We start from the raw sequence: 26,740 nt of genomic DNA, 5'->3' as shown, positions 1-26,740 counted from the left end.
ATTACATTTTATCCGACAAAAGACTTCCATTCTTCGAACCAAGAGTAACTGAAACACATAACTTCCGAATGACAGCCGGATGTTTTTTCCGTTGAGCCATTAGAGAGATCAAAAGAAGAATCTTTTTTTAGACACAAACGATATCTTTAGCAAGGTGATATGTTTATGATACGAGTCAATTTAAAGGGCTCTGTATTATCTCAGGAGATGGTTACTATTACTATTTTTGTGAAAATCGCGTTATTTTTAGACATTTTTTTTGTTGGAAAACAAGTAACAGAAAGCAGGGGAGGCTCGTTTTTTTTACTGCCGACCGCTGGTGCCTTTCTTCGGCCCCTAGTTCTGAATGCTTACATGGCACCTAGCCACGGGTCAATGAAAGGCACCAGCGGTCGGCAGTAAAAAAACGAGCCCCCCCCCCCTGCTTTCTGTCACTTGTTTTCCAACGAAAAAAATGTCTAAAAATATCGCGATTTTCACAAAAAATAAGACTAACACATCCTACCGGGCGTTTGAAAATAAATACAGAGCCTATCAATTACAGTTTGCAGTTTGAATCTCTTTAATATCTGTATTAGAGCTGAAGATATTATAGTTGCACATTTTTGTACTTTTAAGCAACAATTTTTATTATTTTTTAAATTTCTCAACTGCAACTGGTTCACAACAGTTTTCCTCATACTCATGAATTTTTTCAAATTTTTTCCATCGCCTCTTGTATAAGAAATAATGCTCTAAACTTGACTGTTCTTAAATGTACCCAAAAAACCTTACTTTTTTTACATTTTTCAGTCTGCTAAGCACAACAAATTTTTTACATAAACATCTTCAAGCTCATTAACGTAGAATAGTTTCAGCTTTTAAATGACTATTTTTTCGTTGCGCTAGCATTTTTTTTGACTGCGTTGTTAAGCTTCAAAGGCAGATGCCTATAGTTTTCTCGCGGATAGTAGATATATTTTTCACACAGCGTAAAAATAGAAACAAACCTATCGATCAAGTTAACTCTTCAATAACAGAACATACTTAACATCATTTCAGGCACTTAGATGGAAAATGAATTTTTTGAAAATGTTTAAATTAAGTTTTATTTGAAAAATGATCTTCTTTCATTGCTCCACTAGGAATTGGAACACAGAACTTCTGAATGCCAGTCGGATGTTTTTCCGTTGAGACATTGGACAGATCAATAGAAGTTTTTTTTTCAGAAACAAACGATATGTTTAGCAAGGTGATATGCTTATGATCCGAGTCAATGTAAAGGAATCTATATTATCTTGGGAGATGTTTACTATCAGTCAGTGTAGTCTTATTCTTCACACAACTTAAAGGTAGAAAGAAACCTATCGATCAAGTTAATTCTTCAATAACAGAACATACCTAAAATCATTATCAGAATATTAAATGCAAAATTAATTTTAAAAAATGCTTAAATTAAATTTTATCTAAAAAGATCTCTTTTCTTTGCTTCTCTAGGAATTGGAACACAGAACTTCCGAATGTCAGTCTAATGCTTTTCCGTTGAGCCATTAGCGAGATCGAAAGAAGAATCTTTTCTTAGGAAAAAACGATATCATTAGCAAGGTGTTATGTTTATGATACGAGTCAATTTAAAGGGCTCTGTATTATCTCAGGATATGGTTACCATTAATCAGTGTAGATATATTTTTAACGCAACGTGAAAATAGAATCAAACCTTTCGATCAAGTTAACTCTTCGATAACATAATATACTGAACATCATTTCGGACTATTAGAAAGAAATTGAATTTAAAAAAATGTTTAAATTATATTTTATCCGACTAAAGACTTCCATTCTTTGAACCAAGAGTAACTGAAACACATAACTTCCGAATGACAGCCGGATGTTTTTCCGTTGAGCCATTAGAGAGATCTAAAGAAAAATCTTTTTTCAGAAACAAACAATATGTTTGGCAAGGTGTTACGTTTCTGATACGAGTCCATTTAAAGGAATCTGTATTATCTTAGAAGATGGTTTGCTATGAATCAGTGTACATATATTTTTCACATAACGTGAAAATAGAAACAAAATTATCGATCAACTGAACTCTTCAATAACAGAATATACTTAACATCATTTCACACTATTAGATAGAAAATTAATTTTAAAAAATGTTTAAATTATCTTTTATCTGACAAAAGATTTCCTTTCTTTGCTCCACTAGCAATTAAAACACGGAACTTCCGAATGCCAGTTTAATGCTTTTCCCTTGAACCATTAGCGAGATCGAAAGAAGAATCTCTTTTCAGAAACAAACGATATATTTAGCAAGGTGTTACATTTATGATATTTGTCAATTTAAGGGAATCTGTATTATCTTAGAAGATGGTTACCATGAATCAGTGTACATATATTTTTCACACAACGTAAAAATAGAAACAAACCTGTCGATCAAGTTATTTTTTCTGTAACAGAATATACTTAACATGATTTCAGACTATTAGATAGAAAATGAATTTTAAAAAACGTTTAAATTAAATTGTACCTGAAAAAAGATCTCCTTTCTTTGCTCCACTAGAAATTAAAACCCTGAACTTCTGAATGCCAGTCGGATGCTTTCCCGTTGAGCCATTAAAGAGATCGAAAGAAGAATCTTTTTTCAGAAACAAACGCTATCTTTAGCAAGGTGTTACGTTTATGATACGAGTCAATTTAGGGTAATCTGTCTTATCTTCGGAAATAGTTACTATTAACCAGTCTACATATATTTTTCACACAACGTGAAAATAGAAACAAACCTATCGATCAGGTTAACTCTTCAATAACAGAATTTACCTGACATCATTTCAGACTATTAGATGGAAAATGAATGTTTGAAAATGTTTAAATTAAATTTTATCTGAAAAAAGATCTCATTTCTTTGCTCCACTAGGCATTGGAACACAGAACTTCCGAAAGACAGTCGGATGCTTTTCTGTTGAGGCATTGGAGAGATCAATAGAAGTATCTTTTTAGGAAAAACGATATCATTAACAAGGTGATATGTTTATGATACGAGTCAATTTAAAGGAATTTATATTATATTGGGAGATGTTTACTATCAATCAGTGTAGATATATTTTTCACACGACATAAAAGTAGAAACAAACCTGTCGATCAAGGTAACTCTCCAATAACATTACATACTTAACATGATTTTAGACTACTAGAAGGAAAATGAATTAAAAAAAATGTTTAATTAAATTTTATCTAAAAAAGATCTTCTTTCTTTGCTCCACTGGGAATTGAAACACGGAACTTCCGAATACCGGTTGGATGCTTTTCCGTTGAGCCATTAGAGAGATCGAAAGAAGAATCTTTTTTCAGAAACAAACGATATCTTTAGCCAGGCGTTACATTTATGATACGAGTCAATTTACATTAATCTGTATTATCTTAGGAGATGGTAACCATCAAGCGAAACTACATGAAAATAGAAATCAACCTATCAATCAAGCTAAATTTTTAAATAACAGAAAATACTGTTTTAAAATCGATCAAGAAAAACAACTTCTGTGGTTCAATTTCCAGTAGAGCAAAGGAGTAGGTCTTTTTTCAGAACAAATTTAATTTTAAAATGATTGAAAATTTATTCCTCTGCTAGTATGAAATGACGTTAAGAATTTTCTGTTATTTGTCACCCACAACAGGCCTCTCTCGGATAGAGGCTATGGTTCAATTGGTATAAGCAATAAGACCGAACCGAGGGTACTACCAGGTAATGGCCCCAGATAAACGCAAGAACATCGTTTTATCTCTGGTAACTGGACTGTGTAGTTTACGAGAAAGACTACATCGCGACAATAGAAGTAATGGCACTTCAGTACCCCTGAGTAAGACTCGTGAGCGTATTGCACAGCTTCAGCTTAAAATTAAAACGACGAGACGGCATGCATCAAATATGCAGTTTGTGATTAGCTACTTAATATCAAATAAAAAAGTTCACTCCAGAAGTTAGGGCACTTGCTCGAAACTTACAGAAAGCTAATCACACGCTGAACAAATGTAAACCGTTAACCATCAGGCAGAACTGGACGTAAAAAATAATATCTTTTTCAACAGTCAAAGAAACTCCATAATCTTATAGCCCCATAACCGTAATAACAAAAAGACTTACAAGTGAGTGTTCAAAACCCCGTGATCTCATAAAGCTACAATCAAAACTTATGCTCGAGACTTAATTCTTGTTTGACAGTAATTCGAATGCTCAAAAAGGTCCAGACTTCCTGCACCGTAATAACCTACATTTAGCGATACCCAGGAGCAACGACGCGGACGTAGCAGGCTTCTCTTCCCTTTGGGTTGCTTGATTTGCTAGAGTTCCCTCGCCTCTCACGATTCGGGGTGCTTGATTTACGTGAGTCCTCTCGCCGCTCACAATTCTCAAAGAGCTTTGCTTCAATGTAAGTAGCCATTTCACATATTTTCAGCTTGAAAGTGATAACGTGTTCGTTTATTTGTAAATGACCTTCGTATTGCTTTTCTTTTGTGTTGGTTTGACATGTCTCTCTTCAAAGACCAACAGTAGTCTGCCAACATATGGCTGTCCCAAACACCCTGATATCTCTTTTCAATATATTTTAAATCCTGGTGGAATCTTTCACCCTGTTCTTCATTGAAATTGCCTAAATGTTCACGAAAGTACTCAATGTGAGAATGAAGAAAGTGCAGCTTTATATTCATTAGGCATCCTAGAAATTTGTTCGTAACGTCCTTAAGCTTTGCCAAGCTGCTTTCTCCACCTTGTGTCATTTGTTTTCGGAATTCATTGTCTTTCAACAGTTCTCTAATTTGCGGTCCATTAAAAACACCTGCTCTTATTTTCGCATCAGGCAGTTTAGGAAATTTTTCAAATATGTACATAAAAGCTTTGCTCTCCGTAGTATTAATTGCTTTAACGAATTGTTTTACAAGTCCCCACTTTATATGCAATGGTGGAAAGATTACTTTATCAGTTGTTATTAGACTCTGTTTTACGATATTTTTGGATCCTGGAGTTAAATTTTCCCTACTGGGCCAATCCTTTTTCACATAAATTTCGGCACAAGCATGGCTGTCCCATTCACATAGAAAACATGGATGTTTAGTGAAACCACTTTATTGACCTAATAAAATGGTCATTATTTTTGAATCTCCACATATTTTCCACTTGTGTTTAGAATAATCTAATTTTTCGAGTATGAAGCAAAGGTTGTGGTACTCCTCATTTAACATAACCGAATGAACAACAGGTAGCGGAGCAAGATGGTTTCCATTATGTAGCAAGACTGCTTTTAAACTACGTGTTGAAGAATCTATAAGTAGGCGCCAGTCTTTAGCTCCATAAGAAACATTATAATCATTCATTATTCCTTCGATATTGTTACAGTAAACTACATTTTTTACGTCTGTAAAATATTTTTTAACTTGGACATCTCTTTCGAGATAAAAAGTTATACGAGTTCCCGGAGCTAGGAAATTTTTCGCTGTTAATTTTGACGCCATTAGTTCAGAAATTTCTGTTAAAATTCCAACATCTCGGAACAAGTTATTAGGCTCTTCTTAAGTGAACCCATTGGGATTTTTATCAGTTTTGTCTTCTGATTCTTCTGATATTTCATCGTTCATCTGTATATCCTCAGCGACGTCATCAACTTCGATATCCGACATTTCCATTGCACTTTCATATTCGTAGCTAGTAGTATTTCTTTTGTTTCTCTCTTCAGCTTCAAGAATGGTAGGACAAGTTACAGATTCGACAGTTGCATAACAAATTAAAGATTTTGTCTTTTGGCTGTGCACAAAAACTTTCGTTAAACAAAAATAGCAATCCTTTTCATGATTTTTTGGTTCCCTTCAGATCATTGGAGAAGCAAATGTCCGCTTATTTTGTTTACTAAGTTGCAAGGAGCATCTTAAAAATATTGTTTTTGGAGTCCAATGATTGATCATTTTCTGGTTTCTATACCAAAAAAGTCCTGGTATCTATTTTTAAGTACATCTGTGAATATCTTTCTAAGTTTACTCACAACATATTCTCCACAAAGAACGCAGAAAGAGTCTACGCAATTGTTGCACGATGTCTTTGGTAGATATTTATCTTTTTCTTTGAAATTTAATCTTCTTGTCTAAAAATGAATCTTTTCGATTAAAGAATCAAGTATTTCAGTTAGATATTCGTCCTTTTTGTTGAAAATTGACACAGTTGCATACTCCTTAATTTTAGTTAATGAAATCATCTTTTTGGTTGAACTTTCATTTTTTGACTTAACGTATTTTTATTTAATTTGTGGTTAAAAAATTATCCGTCTGAGATGAAAAATCGTTTTTTGGGTAGAAATTGATCTTTTTGGTCAAAAAATCAATTATTCCATTTAAAGATTCATTTCAGTTAAAAATTCATATTTCTGGTTACAAATCCAACTGTTCCAATTAAATATTTACAATTTTATTTAAAAGATTCATCATTTTGTTTGAAAATGTAACTATTTTTTTAAGTTAGCTTTTTTTGTTGTTGAAAGTTAGGTTTTTTGTTAAAAGTAATATTTTTAACTAAAAATTTAACTTATTCCAATTAAAAATTCCAAAAAACAAATCCTAGAAAAACTGTCATAATTTTCGCTGAAAAACTCTAAACATTATAAAATGATACATAATACACAATTAAAAGTAATATATAATTTGGGAAAAAACTATATTGTATCTAAACTCCAAAAAAAAAACGGAAAATTGAAATAAATTTCAATGCATTTTTGAACGTATTTGTTTCTGTGATGGTAAACCAGTTTAATGTATCTTAATTTTTTTTTTGTTTAGATGCCTTACTGCGATGTCAGAAATTTCATTGAGATTGATCTGAAAACATTTATTTTTTGAGGAGAAAATAATATTTTTGATTTTTCGAATACACAAAATGTCATAGTTTACAGGCAACAACCTGCCGTAGGTCGCAGGAAGTAACTTTTGAGTCAGTTCATAAGCGTTGGTTGAGTGGCGGTCGCAAGGAGAAACGGTTTATGCGTCTAACCCGTTTTTGCCCTTAACGCATTTAATGTAATTTTAAAGTAATGTATTTGGAATCTACGTATTTTACCCATCTCAATGGCATATCATTTTTCTGTAAAGGTTGAAAATTTGAGAAGTTATTAGTATTAAATTGAATATTAAGCTACAGTTTCTTGATATTCTACTCCTTTAAATTTTCTACTTTTCTAGACAAGTAATATATATATAATTGGCATCCGAAAAATTCGCAGATGCTAATTATGCTATTTTTAAATCGCTGGTTGAAAAATTACAAGTATTTAAACTTCCTTACTCTGGTATGCCTACGGACCAGTAAAAAACTTAAGCCGGAACGAGCCTGACCATACCTGAAAAGTGAGCAAAAAGTTTACAGAACACTGTCCTAAAGTGACCGCGGTTTGCAAATTGAGTTTTCTGACCATGAACGCAACTCGAGTGCAGCCGAAAATCTCTTCCAACGTCCTTTAAGTAACAGAAATTTGTGTAAAATTAAAATTTTCAAGGAAAATTAATTCGACAATAGATGACGGAGAGTGCATACTCCATATTTTATTTTCGTTTCTCAACATGACTATATGGCTACCTTGCAATTTCGTGCTGTTCGATTTAATGCCACTTCCCCATGTTTCGTGTTCGAGAGTTCGCCCATTTATGACGCCATACTGACGTGCGTCGGATGATTTGAAATCTGCAGCTTTAGTTCCGCGAATAAATGTACTCTCTACTATCAGTTGTGATTCCGCTGACTGATATATTAAATTCATGTACATAATACACACAAACATACAGTAACTGTGACTTTAGTGACAAATCTGCCTACGGAATTCTTCAATCGGACGCCTTATCTTATCCTTCAGCAACCTTACACCGGCTTTATGTGGTGCAGGAGTAGATGTACAAAATTCCGAATAAAATAGTCTGAAAGAAGTCGGAACAAATAAGGCTCTTACTTCAAAAATACCAAGTTGCTGTTTCCGAGACGTTAAATCAAGCATGATTTACAGTAGGACGGGTTGAGGTAGTCCGTTGAGCGAGATAGCTAACTGCTTCTTATTCCCACAGCGTTAATTCAAATAGCGCGCCTTTGTAATGTATGGTCGGTTAGGTTAGTCAGTTCTACTTTCCAAATGTTGAGTATCGTGACTGCCGCAGTTTGTATAAAGCAGTGTCGATTTTGTGCTTAGGAAGATGGAATGGTTGGTTTTCCGATATTCAGAATATTTTTTTGTGTGAAAATTTCTGGAAAAAAGCACAGGTGGGGAGAGGCAGCCAACAGGTTTCAGATTATGCCGAAAAGGCTAAAAAGCGGATGGCTTGTGGCGGCATTAGACGAAACCGGCCGAAGAAGGTATAAACTCCTTATGAAACCTTGGGCAGCAGCAACCAAGCTGAAATATTAATTTTTCCGGCTCCTTCAAAAAATTGTTTGCTCTTCTTTTGAGTTCCATTAAATATAAGAGGAGAAAGTAAACTTTGTAGTGGGATGATGGTCGTGAGCCTAAAGCGTAGGATTTAGACCCACTCCGTCGGTTTGCGGGTTCGATCCAGCCTCGCATTCTGCAAGTCTCGGCGGCCCATGCGGTGAACTCTAGCCTACCAAGGGAGTTGTTCATTTCCGGAGAGTCGTGGCACCGGTACCTCTAGAGAAGAAGGTTTTCTCTAATTACTTAAAAGCTGTTGCTCTTGGTAACTCGAAACCTACCTTGAACTGTAGGTCCCCTTCCCACAACCAAGTGCCTGTGGGGGGGGGGGGCGTCAAGGAATAGGGAAGAAGGTGCAAGAAAAATTTAAACCTTTAGAGGACACATTAGAAGCTTCGATTCCAAGTAAACTTTGTATTTTGTTTTTATATATCATCTTGGATTTTATTTATTCAACTTTACAGTTTTTCTCATTATATTTTGAGGGTTCTTATAAGGACGCCCGCGAACTCCACGGTACTCTAAGACTAGCGTCAGTAAGTATAAGATAAGTGTATATTTATGGACTGAGTTCGCTTTGTTTTATTTCATTTTGTTATGTAACCAATGAATGGTCGCTGACTGTAAGATGCTTTGAGGGGCATCCTAGACACCCTGAACTATAGAGAACATTAGAAGAACCAGAGATGCACGACCAGGGCAAATGTGGAGCTGCAGGCCATTCAAATTCTTCCGCCGAAACATGGATTACCAACCAGCGCAGTGGGGGTGAAATGAAAAACACGGGGCTCGAAATAACTCTTAGGGCAAAATTCATTACCGATTTTAGATTTTTTTTTAGAAAAATTCAGTGTTCAATTTTGAACAGAATTATGAGTCGATTTTTGAATTTTTTGTTTAAACTTTAATGTCAATGCAAAAAAAGGAAAAAATGTCGATTTTGACGGTTTTTTTCTTTATCTTGTTGAAAAAAATTTTTCCCTGCTCAATATCGCCTGGATTTGATGCACAGGGGTGTATGAATTAAAAAAATTTACTTTTTAAGTTCATTGTTATAAATAAATTATATTAATGAAATTATAATTATTTTATTATATATGGCATTATAATCATGAAAATTTATCAATTGATATTTTTAAATATTTTTGTTAACAAATTATATAAACAAATGACTATTATCGGCATTTATGGGGGAAAAAATCGTCTTTTTCTTCTTATTCTGTACAAACTATCTTGTCAGCGATTTTAATTGAAGAAGATTTGTCAACCAATACTTGTTTATCCATCAGCAGCTACTCTTTTTGCCGTTCGAAAGGAGCAACAGACACGCAGCTATAGGTTATACCGACTGACTAACGTGGAGTCTACGCTGTGCCGGTGTGTCTCTCGCTCCGATCGGAGTAGCTGCTACTCCGTTCATGAGCGTAGCACTCGCTACCATGATTCAGAGCTAACTCTATATTTGGAGTGTACAAGCCACACCGAATTTCTCTCATTGCAGCAGCCCAGGCTCGGATTATTACTATTAGGACTACTGGTAACAGAGGTGATCTTTTGCAGATGTCAGGATGAATATGGGCTCCAGGCTGTCGCCAATAGGTCTTACCGGAGAGCCAAACAGCGTCGAGCCACGAGAAGGGGCAGGCGAGGAGAGGAACGAGCAGAGAGCACGCTGAGAGTCGTTCTCATTTCCGTTGGTGTTCCCGAAGCAAAAAGTGATGCAGTTCCAGAACGTTACCAGTTACTTTTTGAGAGAGTTGTCACTATTCTTTCGTGACTAAATTATTTCTGAGACTTCCTAAAAAATTCTCTATAGGATAATAAAGAATTTTTCGAGGAATTCTATTTGAAAATTTCGCTTTTAACTCTACGATAAGACTCAATGTTTTAAATAGACTCGATCGGGGGGAATATGCCTGAAACGTAGCCATCCTTTTTGTTGTGGTTAATTTCTAGCCGAAGTAATTATGCTTTTATGGAGCTTGTGTGTTGTGGAATTATAGGATTCCCTCTTTTTTGATGTTACGATTCTACTTTTGTGTAGTCACATTTGGGAAAAATTTGAGGGCACGTGTTCAAGGCGTTGTTCGGTGACTGGGCTTATTACTAGAGTCAATGTGAAGATTCAGGTTATGTTCTTGGAGTAAAGTAATTATTTGGTGGAATTTTTAACTCAAAAACGTAAATTTTTGACAGATTTTTATGTTATAGTTGATTGAGTGATGACTGATATTGTTCGTTACTTATTTTGATGCCAAACTATGTTTTCCTTGATTAGTAATGTGTTTTGATTATCTATATTATTGACCATTTATGTGATTAGCAGTGTTGTATTATTGATTGATGATCGTTATGATGTTATTTTGATTTTGCCTGTCGTAAAATGCTCTGATCCACTTGCATATTTTGAGGTTACCCTTTAATAGAATATTTTGTGACCATTTCCTAAATTTTGATTAACCTTCCTCAGTAAAATATAGTTTCCCTGTTTTGTTAAACTATGACTAGCCCTTTCTGGTGAATTTTGTCTACCCACTTCTGTTAAATTATGACGACCCCTTTTTGTTAATTGACTATCTCTTTCTGGTTAATTATGGCTTCCCTTCTTGTTGAGATATGACTACCCCTCTTTGAAATTATGATTATCCCTTTCTGAAATTGAGAACACTACTTTGTGATAGAATATTATTACCCTTTCTCTTAAGTTATAATGACCCTTTTCTGAACTTATGATTACCTCTTTCTGAAGTTGTGAATACCCCTCTTAAATTAATGATCACGACTAAACCCGTTCAGTATGAGCACCCACTAGAATTTTTGTTCATCCACTTGGTTATCCAATTTTGCTTACCTTTTTTAGATAACCCCTTTTGAATTTTGATTACGACTAATTCCCACTCGGTATGACTACTCCCTAGAATTTATGTCCATCCACTTGGTTACCGTATTCTGTTTACTTTTTTGGATTATCCCTTCTGAATTTTGATTACGACTAACTCCATTCAGTATGACCACTCCATAAAGTTTTTTTCCAACCATTTGGTTACTCCATTTTGTTTACCCTTTTGAATTTTTATTGCGACTACTCCTATTCAGCACGATCACCCCTGAGAGTTTGTTCCAACCATTTGGTTACCTCAACTTTGTTCACCCTTTTCGATTATCCCTTTAGGATTTTCGATTACGACTACTCCTATGCAATATGACCACTCCTTAGAGTTTTCTTCCAGCTATCTGAATATCCATGTGGAAAATGACCACCCACTAGAGTTTTGCTTACCCCTATGCTTATCCCTTTTTGTTCTCCCTTTCAGAATACCCTTTTGGCTGAGAGTCTATTTGCGCCCCTATATTTAAGATCGCGACATACAGGTTGGGTAACCTCCAAAATGAATACTAAGAGCTTCTGCTTCATGAAGCAGAAGCAGATCGATAACATAACGAGACTGGTGACAACCACAGCTGGACAACAAGGAAGAAACAGCTGTTCCGAGATTGAGGATAGTTTGCAATTTGAAAATATTGGAACACGAATACTTCTCCTAAGCATAGATGTAGAATAGGTATTGCACATACTGTATAAATTAAGAAGGAAAATCTAACTTTTTTTCTTTGATCAATAACAAAAAAAATTGTTCACCATTTATACCAAATGTATACCAATATACACCAAATAAAATTGTTCGTAAAAGAGAGTTATTGCAAGACTCATAGAAAAAATAAACACACACACGCATATATAACAGGTTGACGGTGAAATGCAGTGGTTTATTGCAAATATGTGAACTCTATGGAGGCAGATATGGGAGTGTAACTAGTATTGAGAAACGATGATTTAGTGAGAGCAAAATGTAAAATTAAAACATTGATAGGTGATGACGACTCATCTTCGATCGCAGCTTTGAGTAGGCTATGACCTTATACCAGGGGTCTCCACAATCCACAGGTGCAGTGTGACCCAGGATCGCTCGGCCTTTTTCAAGATCTACCATTTTTTTGTCAAGAAACTGAGGAAATTTATGACCCCTCGAAAAAAAATCCGAGATCAAATGGTTCGAAGAACCCTTTTTCTGGTATAACTTAATAATACTAAATAATTTAAAAAATACTAGTAATAATAAAAAAAGCAGTCAAAAATAAATTCGAAGCGTTTAAAATTAAAGAGTTTTTTTTCAAATTGATAGTCCGTAAATAAAATTTCGAACATAAAAAAACTTTAAAAATTTATTAATTAAAATTCAAAGGAATTGAAATTGCATTAGCGCTTTGAAACGAAAATATTTTTCAATTCGATACTACTTTAAACTACATTGAATGTTTAAAAGTGAAAGCTGTTTAAACGGTAGAAGTTTAAATTTTTATTACATTGAACAGATTGTAAAAATGGTCATTTATTTATTTTTTTGTATATCTGTTAGATATAATTATTTAATCAATTATTTAAGTCCATTTAACAATTTTTTATACTTTTCATATTGAAATCATATTATTGTGATATAATTTAGTATTTAATTATAACAATTATATAGTTAAGATTATTACGGAGGTGATGCTGAGGAGGAAAATAGGGAAGTGGAATGCAGAGAGTAAGTTGAAGACACAATAAAACAAACCGATTAAAATAATGATCTTTATTGCCACTTACATGCTTCGTTGAAGAAAGCCAGGTCGTGGCAAGACACTGGCGATTGGGTTATCTCTCGTAAGAGTGTAACGTTGTTGGAAAACGGTGAACAACCAAACGATCAGAGACTGACGACGGGACGGTCCGTCGCCCACAACTTCGGGACCCTTGAGGGGGTTCCGGCCTATCTCGGACGGAGCCCATCAACCCTTTCGTGCAGGTTTGTAGCAAGTTATATTTTATAGTAACAATTCTGTTACACTCTCCTCCTCCGCGGGGGTTTGGGCATATGCCTGAAATTTCCTTAATGTCGCTTTCCAGTTCTGATAGTCTCGAAAAGAAAAAGGATTTATACAAAATTTGGTAATTCTTCTATCCTCCTCTTAGGTTTTTTCCTTAATATTTTTAAATCTCGTCATTATTTATCTTTCGGGTTTCTTATGAGTAAATCTGTCTATTTGAGTCTTGAGTTGTAAAACGTTGCTCAGTTTAAATCATTTTTCGTTGGGAAAAAATGATTATATTGTATATGGACTAATTTAACTATTAATTTTTCGGGAAATTATTATCGTAGTTTTTTAAAACAATTGTCCCTAGTTTTGTGCTGGAAGCTCCTGTTCTCTTAATGTTTTTCCGCATCTAATCCTCCTTAATGATTATATTCTTTCTGAAACAAATATAAACAAAGAGAAACGAAACACTTGTTTGTTTAGTCGATTGTCGTGTAAATTTCTTGTTTTGGAGTCGATTGTCCTTTAAGTCTGTTTTTTTGTTTGTTGAGTTACTGTTCTTTCATTAACTTATAAAATCTCCAATTCAATTTAATCTGCGTAATTTAGTTTATTAACGAATAGTCAGAGTATTTTGTTTCCTATGATAAGATTTTAAGTTCCGTGTTTTGCTGTTAGTACTTTAGTATTTTCTTTTTTCTGAAAGGTAAAGTTCCGTTCTGTATAATTTTTTTCTGAAGATCTGAGTCACATTATTTAGGTTTTATTGAGTAAGTTTTTGAGTTTTGAGTCAGCTGTTGTTATTAATGCTATTGATCCCTTGCCATTTTGCCATATTTTGAGTATAACTATCTTAACATAAGTTCATTAGTATTTAATGCTTCTATTTGCCGGGACCTGTACTAGCGTTTTCTAATTTAAAATCATCTACGTTCCATTCACCTTTACTTTTTCCTTCAAGGTTTTTTAATTCGTATATAGTTGGGCAAATTTTTTTTTTGATAATGAAAGGTCCTCCGTACTTGTCGTAATGCTTACCTGCTTTTTTGTCTATCATATTTGATAGTTTTGTTACTACTTTTAGTACCCTATCACCTATTTTATATTCTATCGGTCATTTTTTTAATTTGTAACTATTCGCTTGTATTTTATTTGCTACGTCCGAATTTTTCTGGACTTCTTTTTTTATAATTTGTAGCCTTCTAAGTCTGCCTGCCCATTTGTCTACGCTTTGAAACTCTATTTCGCTTTCGTTTTCGAAATTTTTTTTTAGGGACTGTAGTGTTTCTAATTCGCGACCTAAGTTTAAAAAAGCTGGGGTGAAATTTGGTCGACGAATTTTTGGTAGTGTTTATTGCAAACTGCAAATCATATATATGTTCGTCCCAGGTGGAATGATCGCGATCGAGGTAGGTTTTAATAATTTGTTTAATTGTCCTATTGTAACGCTCGGTTGGGTTCGCTTGGGGGTAATATTTAGATGTTTTAGTATGCCTAATACCGAATTTATTGTTAGTTCTCTTAAAGTTTTGTTGACAAATTCCGTGCCATTGTCAGTGTAGAGAATCCTAGGTGTTCCCCCGCGCGAAATGATACGTTTATGGAATTCTCACTAGATTGATGTCCCTTTAGCTTTTCTTATCGGGATTATTTCAACCCATTTTGTACAAAGGTCTACAAACACTAAAATGTATTGATTTTTTTCTCATTTTAGAAACCTGGTAGCGAACCTATGATATCAGCTGCTACCATGGTCAATGGTTCTTCGATTAGCCTTTTCTCCATGCGTCCTATCTTAATTTGGTTACTTGGTTTTACTCTTTGACAAGTCTGGCAATTTTTTACGAAAAATAAGTAAAGTTCGGAAATTTTCGCATAAGTTTTCTCTGAGACTAAATGTCCTGTCTGGGTTTCGTCGTGGATTTCCCTTAAAACTTGACGTTTCAAGCATTGGGATACGACTAATTTCCAAGGGTTTGAGTTTGGTAATAGAGTAGATTTGAGTGGTTCAGTTCGGTCAAAATAGAGTTGTGAATCTCTGATTGGCCATTTTTTTATGTTCTTCGGGTCTTTTTCTAACTTGCCTGGTTTTGCTAGAGTACCAGTTATCTGTTTTTTCGTCTACACATGCTTTCGGTTTTTCTACGCTACAAGCTAACGCAAATACTATATTTTTTGCTGATTCTGCTGATCTCGGCAGAGCATCAGGGACGAAATTTGAACTATTTTTGCGATATATGACTTCGTAGCCATATTCTAGTAACTCTAATGCCGCTCTGGCTAAACGGCCAGTGGGATTTTTTAGGTTATGAAGCCACTTTAATGCAAAGTAGTCCGCCATTACTTTAAAACTATAACCTTGTAAGTATGGCCTGAATTTCCTAATGGCCCAAACCACGGCTAGGTACTATTTTTCTGACGCCGAGTACCGAGTTTCTGCGTTTATCTTTTTTTAAGTAATCTGTTCATCGGTTTTATGGATTCGGCAAAGTGTGGAGTAAATTTTCTATACCAACTTGCCATCCTTATTATGCGCTGTAATTGTTTAATATTTTTAGATTTAGGGAATTCTAGTATTGGTTGAATTTTTGTATCATCTATTTGTAATCCTTTATCGCTAACTTTAAAGCATAAGGGCCGGTTCGACCAACCTTGTTTAAAAATGTAATCCTCGGTTAAAGCTACTTACGCATTCCACCACTTTTTAACAGCCGGTTAACACGCATTAACCACCGTTAAATCTAACCGCTCAAGATTGTTCGGTTAGGGCGATTTAATCGTCCTTTAACCTAAAAAATGCAGTGTCGTTGTGAAATATGGAGTTTTTTGGAAGAAGTCCTAAAAACGTCTGATGATGAAGTGGAAGAAGAATTTTTCTTTTGTTGGAAAATGGGAAAAAATTTGAGATAAAAAATTCTTAATTTTGCAATCAGTCATTTGAAAGTCATATATTTGGAATCTACGTATTTTTCCGATTCCAAAGACATGTAAGTTGTCTATAAAGGTTAAAAATTTGAGAAGCATTTAGTATTAATTTGAATATTAGGCTGACGTTTCTTGATATTAAACTCCGTTAAATATTTAACTTTTTTATGCAAGTAATATATCAATGGAATCGAAAAAATTCGTAGATGCTGATTATGCTATTTTCACATCGCTAGGTGAAAAATTAAAAGTTTTTAAACTTCCTTACTCTGATATGCCTGTAGTCAAAAGACCCCTGCTGGAGTAAGCTTACTCACAATGATGACCATGAATAGACCGAAAACTAGTAGAAAAAATTAAGTCGGGCCGGGCCTGAACATACCTGAAAACTGAGCAAAAAGTTTGCCGAACACTGGTTTAGGATGACTAGTAGATACAGTATCTACCTTTGGAGACCCTGCCTTATACGATAAAAAAAATGGTGAGACTTCAATCACGTTTCAAAAACGTTCAATTCTAAGTTATATGACTTAAAACTGAATACTACTCTGAGAGAATATTTTTCCAAAGTATTCACCAGAAAATATTATGCCTCGTGCTTTTGGAGAACATCAAAATTGTGGTCCATTCTTTACAGTAGAAGATGATGGTACACATCAATATGAATCATTCAAGGATGGAAAGTGTTTGACAGATTTGAGCCTACGAGAACGATTAGAAAAAATAATACAGTCATTCATAAAAAGCGCACCACAGATTGCTCACTGTGCGTCTAGTCAAGCGAACGATTACTTTAATAACGCAGTTATATGAAAGCATCCGAAATCAGTTTTTTATGGTGGTTCAGAGTCTCATTTGTATCGACTATCTATTGCTGCGTGTAAAAAAATCTCAGACATACTTTCAATGTTGATTTGAATAAAGAACTGAATTTATGTACTAGAAGTTATACAACAAAGTTTCGTAAAATAAAGCAAGATTGTCGATTGCGTGAGATTGAAAAAAGGAAAACGATTTTATATAGAAAACGTCTTTTTTACAAAAGAAAGACCATCGAAAAATTGTGTAACAGACTTTCGTATCAGTCTGGCTGTGGAAATTTGAATACTTCACATTTGATCGACATTTTGTCTCTGTTCAGGTCACTTATTTTTATGTTCCGTAACGATGTATTCCTCTTTTTATACAAACATCAAGTATTGTTATTATTTTCGTAGATTGCGGCAGCCTGTGGAGAGATTTTTCGATATTTACATAATTCCGAAAAAATCAATGTATGAAAAAGCTTCTGAAGTGACTGGAATTTAAATTCGTCACAACGAAATGTATGTGAATGGAGTATCTGTGATAACTGTTTCACCTAGAGAAGGTTTAATGATCTTTTTTTATTTCTTGAAACTTCAAAACAAAGTATGCACACTGATAGCTCACAATGGCAATACATTTGATGTAACAAGAATACTTGATTTAGCTAAGTCACTAAATCTTATGAAGGAATTAATATTATTCATCAAAGGAGTTTGTGATTCTTTACGTTTATTTAAATGTATATTGACTAAAGAAAAAAAAATTCCTTCAAGTAAAGTGACTTAGCAAATGACTATTTATATAAGACTGATTTAATGTATGCTCATAATGCATTGGACGACGTATTGCTTAAAAAAAAAAATAGTTGAAAAATATATGTAATGATAAGACTGTTTTAATAGAAATTACTAAAAGTATTGAATTCATGTTCAATTCTAAGGATTGGCTACATCAAACCAAAAAAAAAAAATCTTTATCAGATTTAAATATATCAAAAGCCATGAAAGAACAAATTTATAATGTCGGTACCATTAAGCCAGTAATACAAGAGGCTTTTAAAACAGGCGGCTTAGGTGGTTAAACCATCCATTAAGGAGAAAATGTAAATAATAAACCGCGAGTTACAACTAATGAAAAAATTATTAAAAGTATGAAAGAATGCATTAAAAAAATTGAACTTTCAAATTCTTTCAGAGCACAATCACTCTTATTCATTCATTTATAATACTTTCCGTTCAGCGCGTATGAATTGGATACCATGTCATCGATGCCATATTTGATTTATGGGGATTCGTGATTTTGTCCCAGAGTTTAGTCGATTTTGCTCTGGAGTTCCGTAAGACTGCGTATTAAACTAACAGTTTTTCGGTAGCAATGATTTCGTCAACCATAGTATTTCTTTTTTTCAAATGAATTTGGCATATATTATCTAGATAATCTACAAGATTCAGAGCCGCCAGTGATTTTTTTGATAAACGTCCAAGACGCCTTAAATATAACGTTCGTTTAGAAACGGATCGCATTGTTATTTTTTAACAACCCGTCAGACGTGCCAGGCTGAGTACCACTCTTTGTCAAGTTTTAATATTTTATTTTGAAATTATTGAATTTGGCATGTATTAAATTATGTAACTATTCACGTTTCCAATCAAAAATAAATTTGTTAAATCTATGAGTTTTGAAATAATGATTGTTAAGTTTCAGAAACAAGAGAGTTAAAACTATCTAATTCTGTACATTTTTAAACTAAAAGTACTGAAATTTAAATGCTGCACAAATTTAAGTTAACTCGCTAGCAAGCCTAAAGTAAACATTTAAAATGGTACATTTTTAAATTATGATCGTTCCCAAAGAAACAAATAAAAAAGCCATTTTACATCATTTCAAAAAGAATTTCTCCAAGTTCACACTATTCCATATGATAGCCAGTTACGTTTAAAGTAATTGGATAATAATTTTTTATACGGAGAGTAAGAATTTTTAAAATTCCAGTTCAGGAAATAAATTCACTGTCACTCCTAGGGTTTTCTGCCCAGTAATGGCCACTGTTATTCCATCTTAAACTAAGCAATTATAACAGGAACTTACGTTGAATATAGTAAACTTCTGCTCTTACCTGCCCCTCTACAACTAGATGCTGAACTTGTTCACTAGCATCGGTGGGAATGCTCAAAATATTTCCTTCGTGGTATACCTGATTGCCATCCTGATGTATAATAACGTGATTCTTCAGCCCAGCTACGTATAATTCTGTTTCTTGCATCTGGATAAAAAATTTTTAAAATATACTATTACAAGGAAACATCTTAAATTTTGGAATTCAGTTGGGACCGAACGGGGGGTTTAACATTCTTGAAAAGTGGTTTATGCCTAATTCAAATTGCGTGAACTCCCTTGAAGACCCCAAAATCACTTTAAATCTGGTATTATTATTTGAAATCCCTTTAAAGCTTCAAAAATCTAGGATATCCTATAAAATCCTAAGAAATTTTTTGAAATTCCTTGATATTTGTTTCTAAAATTAAAAATAGCGGATTCAAAATGGTGGACGTGCACTACTTAAAACATTTTAATTTCAATAAAATTTCGTATGATTCAGTTTTTGAGGATACTAATGACGAATCGGACTTTTTTTCTGATTCATACCGACAACATAAAAATGTTTGGACATTTACTGAGTCTAATTCTGAAACGAGAAAAAGAGTAGACAGCTTACTAGCAAATTTATTGTTCCTGTCCAAAATGTTTTTGCAACAAGGAGAGACATATTTTCAAAACGAATACGAGATTTCAGTTTCAAAGAGATTTTACTTCTCCTAAATCGTAAACAAAAACAAAATTTACGTACAAGTATACAAGTATCATTAGAGAAAAACATGGGAAATCACATTCGCTGCAGTGAGTGCGGCTAGCTAGCGCACCGGCCAACTTCAGTCCGCAAGATATAAAATGATGTTTCATGAAATATCGCAAAGTGTCGGAGCTGCTTTTATCGTCAAATGAAAGAAAATACTTTCTTTAACATAATAAAATAGCCTTATCGTGAAACTATGCGGAACTTCTAACTATTTTTATGGATTTTTATAAAATGACAACATGAAAAAACTTGAGGTGCATGACTGTGTTTAAAAAAAGTTTTTACACAGCGACACGTCAGTAGGTGAAAAAACAACATATAATATACTATCTATACCTTCAGAAACACCCGTTACTGAATGCGATCTGAAAACAGTTACTAGAAAAACTATTATCACTTTCAAAACGACGTAGTACAAATCCAGGTTTAAGTAGCGTGATAGATGAGGCGTCCAAGAGAGTCACTTTGGTAGCTTGAACAGAACGAAAAATTGTTTTGTTCGACTTTTGGCCAGGTTTTTCGGGAAATCGGCCACTGTCCATTGTTTCAAATGCACTGAAAGTCTCGCCCACGCCAAATAGTGTGCATTTACAAGGTGTGTTCAAAAAGTAAGGTGACTTTTTAATTTTCGCGGGCTATGTACATTCAAGTTTAAAATTTTTTGTTTTGTTGTGTTGGTTTTGGTGTGTTTGGTTTTGGTGTGTTCGAAAAAAATGGAGCAAAGAGTTTGCATTAAATTTTGTGTGAAAAATGGAATCCAGTGCTCTAAAACTCTTGAAATGTTGACAGTTGCATACGGTGGGTCTACTCTGAGTAAGAAAAATGTGTATAAGTGGTACAAGCTGTTCCAAGAAGGAAGCATCCTGAGTCTCCAAGACCGAAAAAAGCACGTCAAGTTCGGTCAAATGTGAAGGTTTTGCTCACTGTTTTCTTTGATTACCGTGGCGTAGTGCATCAGGAATTCTTGCCACAAGGTCGTACGGTCAATAAGGAGAATTACCTTCAAGTTATGCGCCGTTTGCGAGAGGCGATACGCAAAAAACGTCCGGAACTTTGGAAAAACAATTGGTGGCTTTTGCATCACGATAATGCACCTGCTCAATCATCGTTGCTTGTGAACGATTTTCTGGCCAAAAACAGCACTACAGTCATGCCTCAGCCTCTATATTCACCGGATTTGGCCCCCCGTGACTTTTTTCTTTTCCCAAAACTGAAGAGACCCATTAAAGAACATCGATTTTCAACGATTGAGGAGATAAAAACTGCATCGCTGAAAGAACTCAAGGCTACACCACAAAATGATTATCCAAAGTGCTTCAATGATTGGAAAAAGCGTTGGCACAAGTGTATTATATCTGAGGGGGATTACTTTGAAGGGGACAACATAAATATTGAGGAATAAATAAATATTTTTTGAGAAAATCATAAAGTCACCTTATTTTTTGAACACACCTCGTATTGCTGCTAGATAATGAAACTTAACGTCTAATTTCACATTTTGTTGTTTAATATTAATAAAAAATTTCTTTGATTATGATAAAAATCAACTTTAACTTATATAAAGAATAGTCTAATTGGCCAAATTTGGTTGACGTACCTGACGAATATTGAATCATAATCATTTAATTAAATAATTTTTCTAATCTATATTCTTTTTATAAGTTACAGCCTTCAGTTAATACATTTATTAATTCATTGTAAATTAATGCGTTATTTACTAAATAAATTAAGACGCATAGATAACACTCATGTCCACATTAAATAAGATATTGAATTCAAAAATAGAGTTGTTTCTAAAGTCAGATATAATTTTTTCGATGAATGAATCTTATAGTTTATACAGTTCTAATTTTAAAAACGCCCATAAAATATTTTTTACAGATTGTTTACTATTTTTAATTTAATGTTGAAACATGAATTTTCTATCATAATATCGATTAAGAGGGCCTATCTGACAAACGGGTCGGATTTTCCACCAATCACAGCTTATGAGTCAATGATTCTCAATTTTTTTTTCTGAGTCGATCTTTTGGTTTAAGTTTGGATATGTCCACGTCGAAAATGATAGTCACAAAATATTCTTTAAAAAAATGTCAAAGCAGGGTTTCGGAAACGCCAGCAGCGGAAATCTACCGGAAATAGATATATTTATCGTATTGGAGCATTGCAAAAGTAATTGTGACTTCTAAAGTGTAGAAATACGAGAAGTTAAAGTGAACCAATAAGAGTATTTATAGATAAGTTATTTGTAACAATTATTGTATAATTATACTTTGTTATAATTGATCAAAATTTTCAATACGTGACTTTTGTATTCGATATATAAAAATATTTTGTCCATGTATGTATGTACAAATTTTCAAAAGATTTCACTTGACAACTTACAGCCTTATAGGTTATGTTTCGCGACTGTGATATAGCATTTCTTATTATTTTCAAAAACAAAAATACTTTGCACAATTTGTTTGGTTATATTTGTCGGGCTGGAAAGGAAAATTATGGAGATGCGGTAGTAGGTTTTGTTCAATTAAAACGAGAAGCGAACATTTGCAGAGTTCAAGCTGGCATTTATCCGGAATAGAAGGTGTATAACAAAGCATACAATGTCGATGTAGACATTGATGATAACAAAGAGAAAATATTAAACTTTTGTGTCACGATTGTGAAGCTTCGCTGGACAAGAGAAATTATTTATTACTGTTATTCTGGAAACGAATATTTTAAAAACATTTTCGATAATAAATTATTGAAAGGCTACTAATCTCACTTAGGAGTAGATTTTGTTCGTTATTAAAAATATGAACATTAATTTATTTTCGTAATATTTGAAGTTTTATTAATTTTTTCTTAGGTAAATAAAAAATGGTCAAATGAAAATAAAGTTGATATTGCCTTAACTTGAAAATGAAGAACTTGCGGTAGTTTATGTTCAAAAAATTAGGTACCTGTGGAAGAAAAAACGTTATATGTGAGAGAAACGGTTTAAAAAAGTTAAGTAAAACAATTATTTTAAAAATCATTTTTGTGCTTGAATTTGTTCCTACTGCCGTTTCTTATCAAGTTTAAAAAACTGCTCGATTTGAATAAATCAATATATTTGTCAAGAATGTTTTCTTTGAAAAAAACAAGAAATGGTTTATTAAAATCCAACAATTTTTCAAAAATTGGTAAGAAGCGATAGTTCGATTCCCGCCTCGCATTCTGGAGGAGTCTTGGAGGCCCATGCCGTGAACACTAGCCTAGCAAGGGAGTTGTTCATCTCTGGAGAGTCGTGGGACCAGTACCTCTAGAGAAAAAGGTTTTTTCTAAGTACTTAAAGCTGTTGCAGTTGGTGGTTCGGAACCCATCTTAAACTGTAGGTCCCCCTCCCACAAGCAAGTAAGTGTGAGGGGTGTGTATAAAGGAACAGGGAAGAAGGTGCAAGAAAAATGTAAACCCTTAGGGGACACATTAGAAGCTTCCATTCCAAATCCAAAAAGACACTAAATATAAAATAATCAATTTTGATAAATTTTACGAATGTATTAAATTAAAATTATTTCCGGGGAAAAAAACCCTACTCCATCTTCACTCCATTGGGAATTGAACCACAAAACTTCTGATTTCCGGTCAGGGGCTTTTCCAATAAAACTATTAGAGGGATCAGAATAAGAAGTCTTACTTCAAGAAAATAACGCTAATTTTTAGCTAAGTGTTAATGGTACGAGTAAACAGATTACTTTAAAATTTATTAAAATCCTCCTTTGAGTCAAATAATTCTATCACAAAATAAATAATAAAAAATTTAATAAAAAATTTAGTGTATTATTTTTTACTGTAAAACTAAAATTTTCTTTAAAGGAAAAGTGAATAAAACTATGATATTTTATTACATTATTCAATGAAATGGAAACCGATAAAATTAGATATCTCTTTTTTGTAGAACGATTTAATTTTCTCAATAAACAGTTTTTCATTATATGCGAATTTATTTGATCAATACATTTTTTCTGATTTGGCACTCAGTAGTATACTAATCAATTCGAGGGATAAAATGGATTGAAAAATATTTTATCCTTCTAAGGCAAACCGACCATTACTGGGACAGTTGCGAAGACCTAACCTATATAAATACAATTTTCAAATGGCGAATTGTAATTTTCGGTACAAAACCGACATTTATTTTTCTTTACTTTTTAATAAAATTCATATCTCAATGTTGTCATTTTGCTTAAAACGTAACTTTTTTTTTTCATCTTTTGAATAATATGTAAATAAATACGTATAATTATAAATTAATATCCCAATAACCTAAATGGGCCATTTTTAGAAGAAATTTAGTAATCTATATTTTAAATCTCAATGAATCTTCTACATAGTATAGAAATTTTGAAGCCGAAAATATACATTTTCAACAAAAAAGTTAATTCTCAATCTAATACTTCAATTTTCTAACAAACTGTTGAATATTAAAATAAAAAAGACTACTTTTTACCAAGAAAGATGAATTCTCATTAAAAAATGGAATGGTTTATATTTCAATCAAAAAATGTTTGAATTATAAATTAAAATTAGTCGAATTCATTAAAAAAAAGAATTTTCATCTATATAGTTCGTCTTGTAAGGAAGCAAAATAAAATTTCTACCAAGAAGAAGAATTTTCAAATAAAATTAGTTAAAATATTAATCCAAAAAGATTTTTCAGTCAAGAAAGAAAAAAAAAATCCAACCAATCTGTTGAATTTTCAAGTAAATTTATAATATTAATTTTATTACTATTAATAATATTTTATTAATCCATAATGTTTAATTTTATTGTACGCTTACTAATTTGTATTAAAAAATTAAATTTAGGAGTAACTATTTAATTACTTAGCTAAGCAGTTGGCAGAATATGAGGTTAGAATTGCAGGTTGCAATAAAATACTTTTAACTTCTTTTTTATAATTAATAAATTGATTCAACGCCAAGCGTGGAGCTCATAAATAATATTTACAATATGTCACTATAACAAAATAATGCTTCCTTAAATTAAACATACGGAGAAAGTGGCCGTCCCAGTAAGGGAAACCACATTGTGCAACTGACGTTTAAGTGTCGGAAATTGAGGCAGTCAGCGACATCTCATCCTCGTTTAGGCAATTTCGTCAAAAATCTGTCCAAATGCGGCACACTTAAATATTCATAACTTATTGACTAAAATCGCTTAAAAAGTTACGATTTTTATTTTTAACCGCATTAAAAATATACAAAAACATTGCTTTTTCTATTAGTGTAGAAAATGCCATTACTGCAAGGCTAAAAAGTTATGCGTAAAGTTTTGAAGTACAAAAAAAAATGGCGAATTTTGCAGCGATTTATGCACATATTTTGAGGAGTATTTTTTATTATTTTTTACCAAATGCATACCTTGCCAAAACAAAACATGAATAGTGGTAATAAATTCATAAGAACTTTATAAATGCTGGGAAATTTTTACTTTTATGATTTATGTTAGAATATAAATGACACTCAAAGATATTTATTATTTTCCCAGTACAGGACATGCTTTTTACATTGTCTCAGTAATGGTCGGTTTACCTTAGTTGTGAGAATAATTTTTAGAAAATATTATTTTCGGCGATTATTCTAATTTGTATTCACAAAAATACAAATTAAATGTTGTTTAGAGGCACTGGTAAGCATACAGTTGCATTCTTTATGTGGCTACATCGCAGGAGTGAGGATCCCTTCCCAACTGAGGTCGAACGTTATTGGCAGAAATTAATACCGAACAGATAAAGTGTATTGCTTAATTTATAAGCGAGATAACGCAACAAAATATGACGTTGATGAATTTTGGTTCTGGGCCAAAACGACAGACAAACTGTGCAAAGAAGATTAAGAAAATACGAAAGAGCAGAATAATGAGTTTCTATGGTACATTCAACGACAGTTTAGAGTAATGACTACCAAATATAGTCGTTGTATGACATGCGCTTACTGCCAACAGTATAATATAAAGAATAAACAATGCTCAAATTGTAAAACTATAAAATTCTATAAAATTCTAAAAAATTCTATAGAAACGTTTTCGCAATTTTCCATCAATGTTCAGCAGTGAGTGGCCCTTCATTATTTACAATAGCTGCTGCTGTTATCATAACATAGTCTGTAATTGATAACATTTTCCGGGGGATACAAGCATGTGCGGTTAAACAATTAAATTATCTAATTCGGCGAATTGTTGCATTCAACGGAAGTGCATCTAAGTATTCAGAAACACCAACAATCGTGTTGTCATTAATACGATCAGCATAGATTTTAGAAATAGAATTAATTAAACCATCCGACCTTAGTATAAATTCAGAAGTTCTAAGTGATTTAGATGAGACACCATTTTCGGGACACAACTTACAAATATTTTACTCGCATTGGATTTTGGCAGTGGAAAATCGTGTCCTAATCGTTCAAATGTGTCATTGACTTGAACTTTATTCAGATCAAGCAAGATATTTACGTAAGCTATCTCTTTATCTTTCAATAAGTGTTATAATAGTCTTCAGTCTATCTTCAAGTACATTTTTAAAAATACAATCTAAAATTTCGGGAATAGAACTTTTCGTACTTTCAGTATCGCATAAATTTACAGTGAAGGAGCTTTCGTTAGAAACAGTTGTCCTGACTGCTTTTGTAGGAGAAGTATTCGAATTCATACATCAATTTTCCTTTCCTTGCTCCTGGTTGTGAACAGGTATATTTATTAGTTCAAAGAATAGTTATTTTCCTATTTGAATACCTTTACTTCTTTGATGGACTTTTTTTTTACAAGTTGCATTCGTTCCCTTTATTTATAATTTCAACAGAATTTACTTTAAATTCGCCTGTATCTACAGAAGTGCGTGTTCAAATA

General features: G+C 33.2%; 1 protein-coding gene across 4 annotated transcripts in view; it reads right to left on the bottom strand.

The window, feature by feature from the left end:
- Positions 1-26,740, bottom strand: part of LOC117168799 (zinc finger protein 2 homolog) — a 263,897-nt gene that overhangs the window by 23,016 nt on the left and 214,141 nt on the right. For 3 of the 4 annotated variants that reach the window (XM_033354617.1, XM_033354618.1, XM_033354619.1), the window contains one exon: positions 19,129-19,275. In XM_033354617.1, the coding sequence (XP_033210508.1) occupies positions 19,129-19,275 (147 nt within the window). Of the gene's footprint in view, positions 1-19,128; positions 19,276-26,740 lie in introns of those variants that run through there. The other variant, XM_033354621.1, reaches the window with a different exon arrangement.

Source organism: Belonocnema kinseyi, chromosome 3 (assembly GCF_010883055.1).
Source record: "Belonocnema kinseyi isolate 2016_QV_RU_SX_M_011 chromosome 3, B_treatae_v1, whole genome shotgun sequence".
NCBI lineage: Eukaryota > Metazoa > Arthropoda > Insecta > Hymenoptera > Cynipidae > Belonocnema > Belonocnema kinseyi.
Note: the sequence above shows the minus strand (reverse complement) of the source record. Positions and strands in the feature narration are given on the sequence as shown.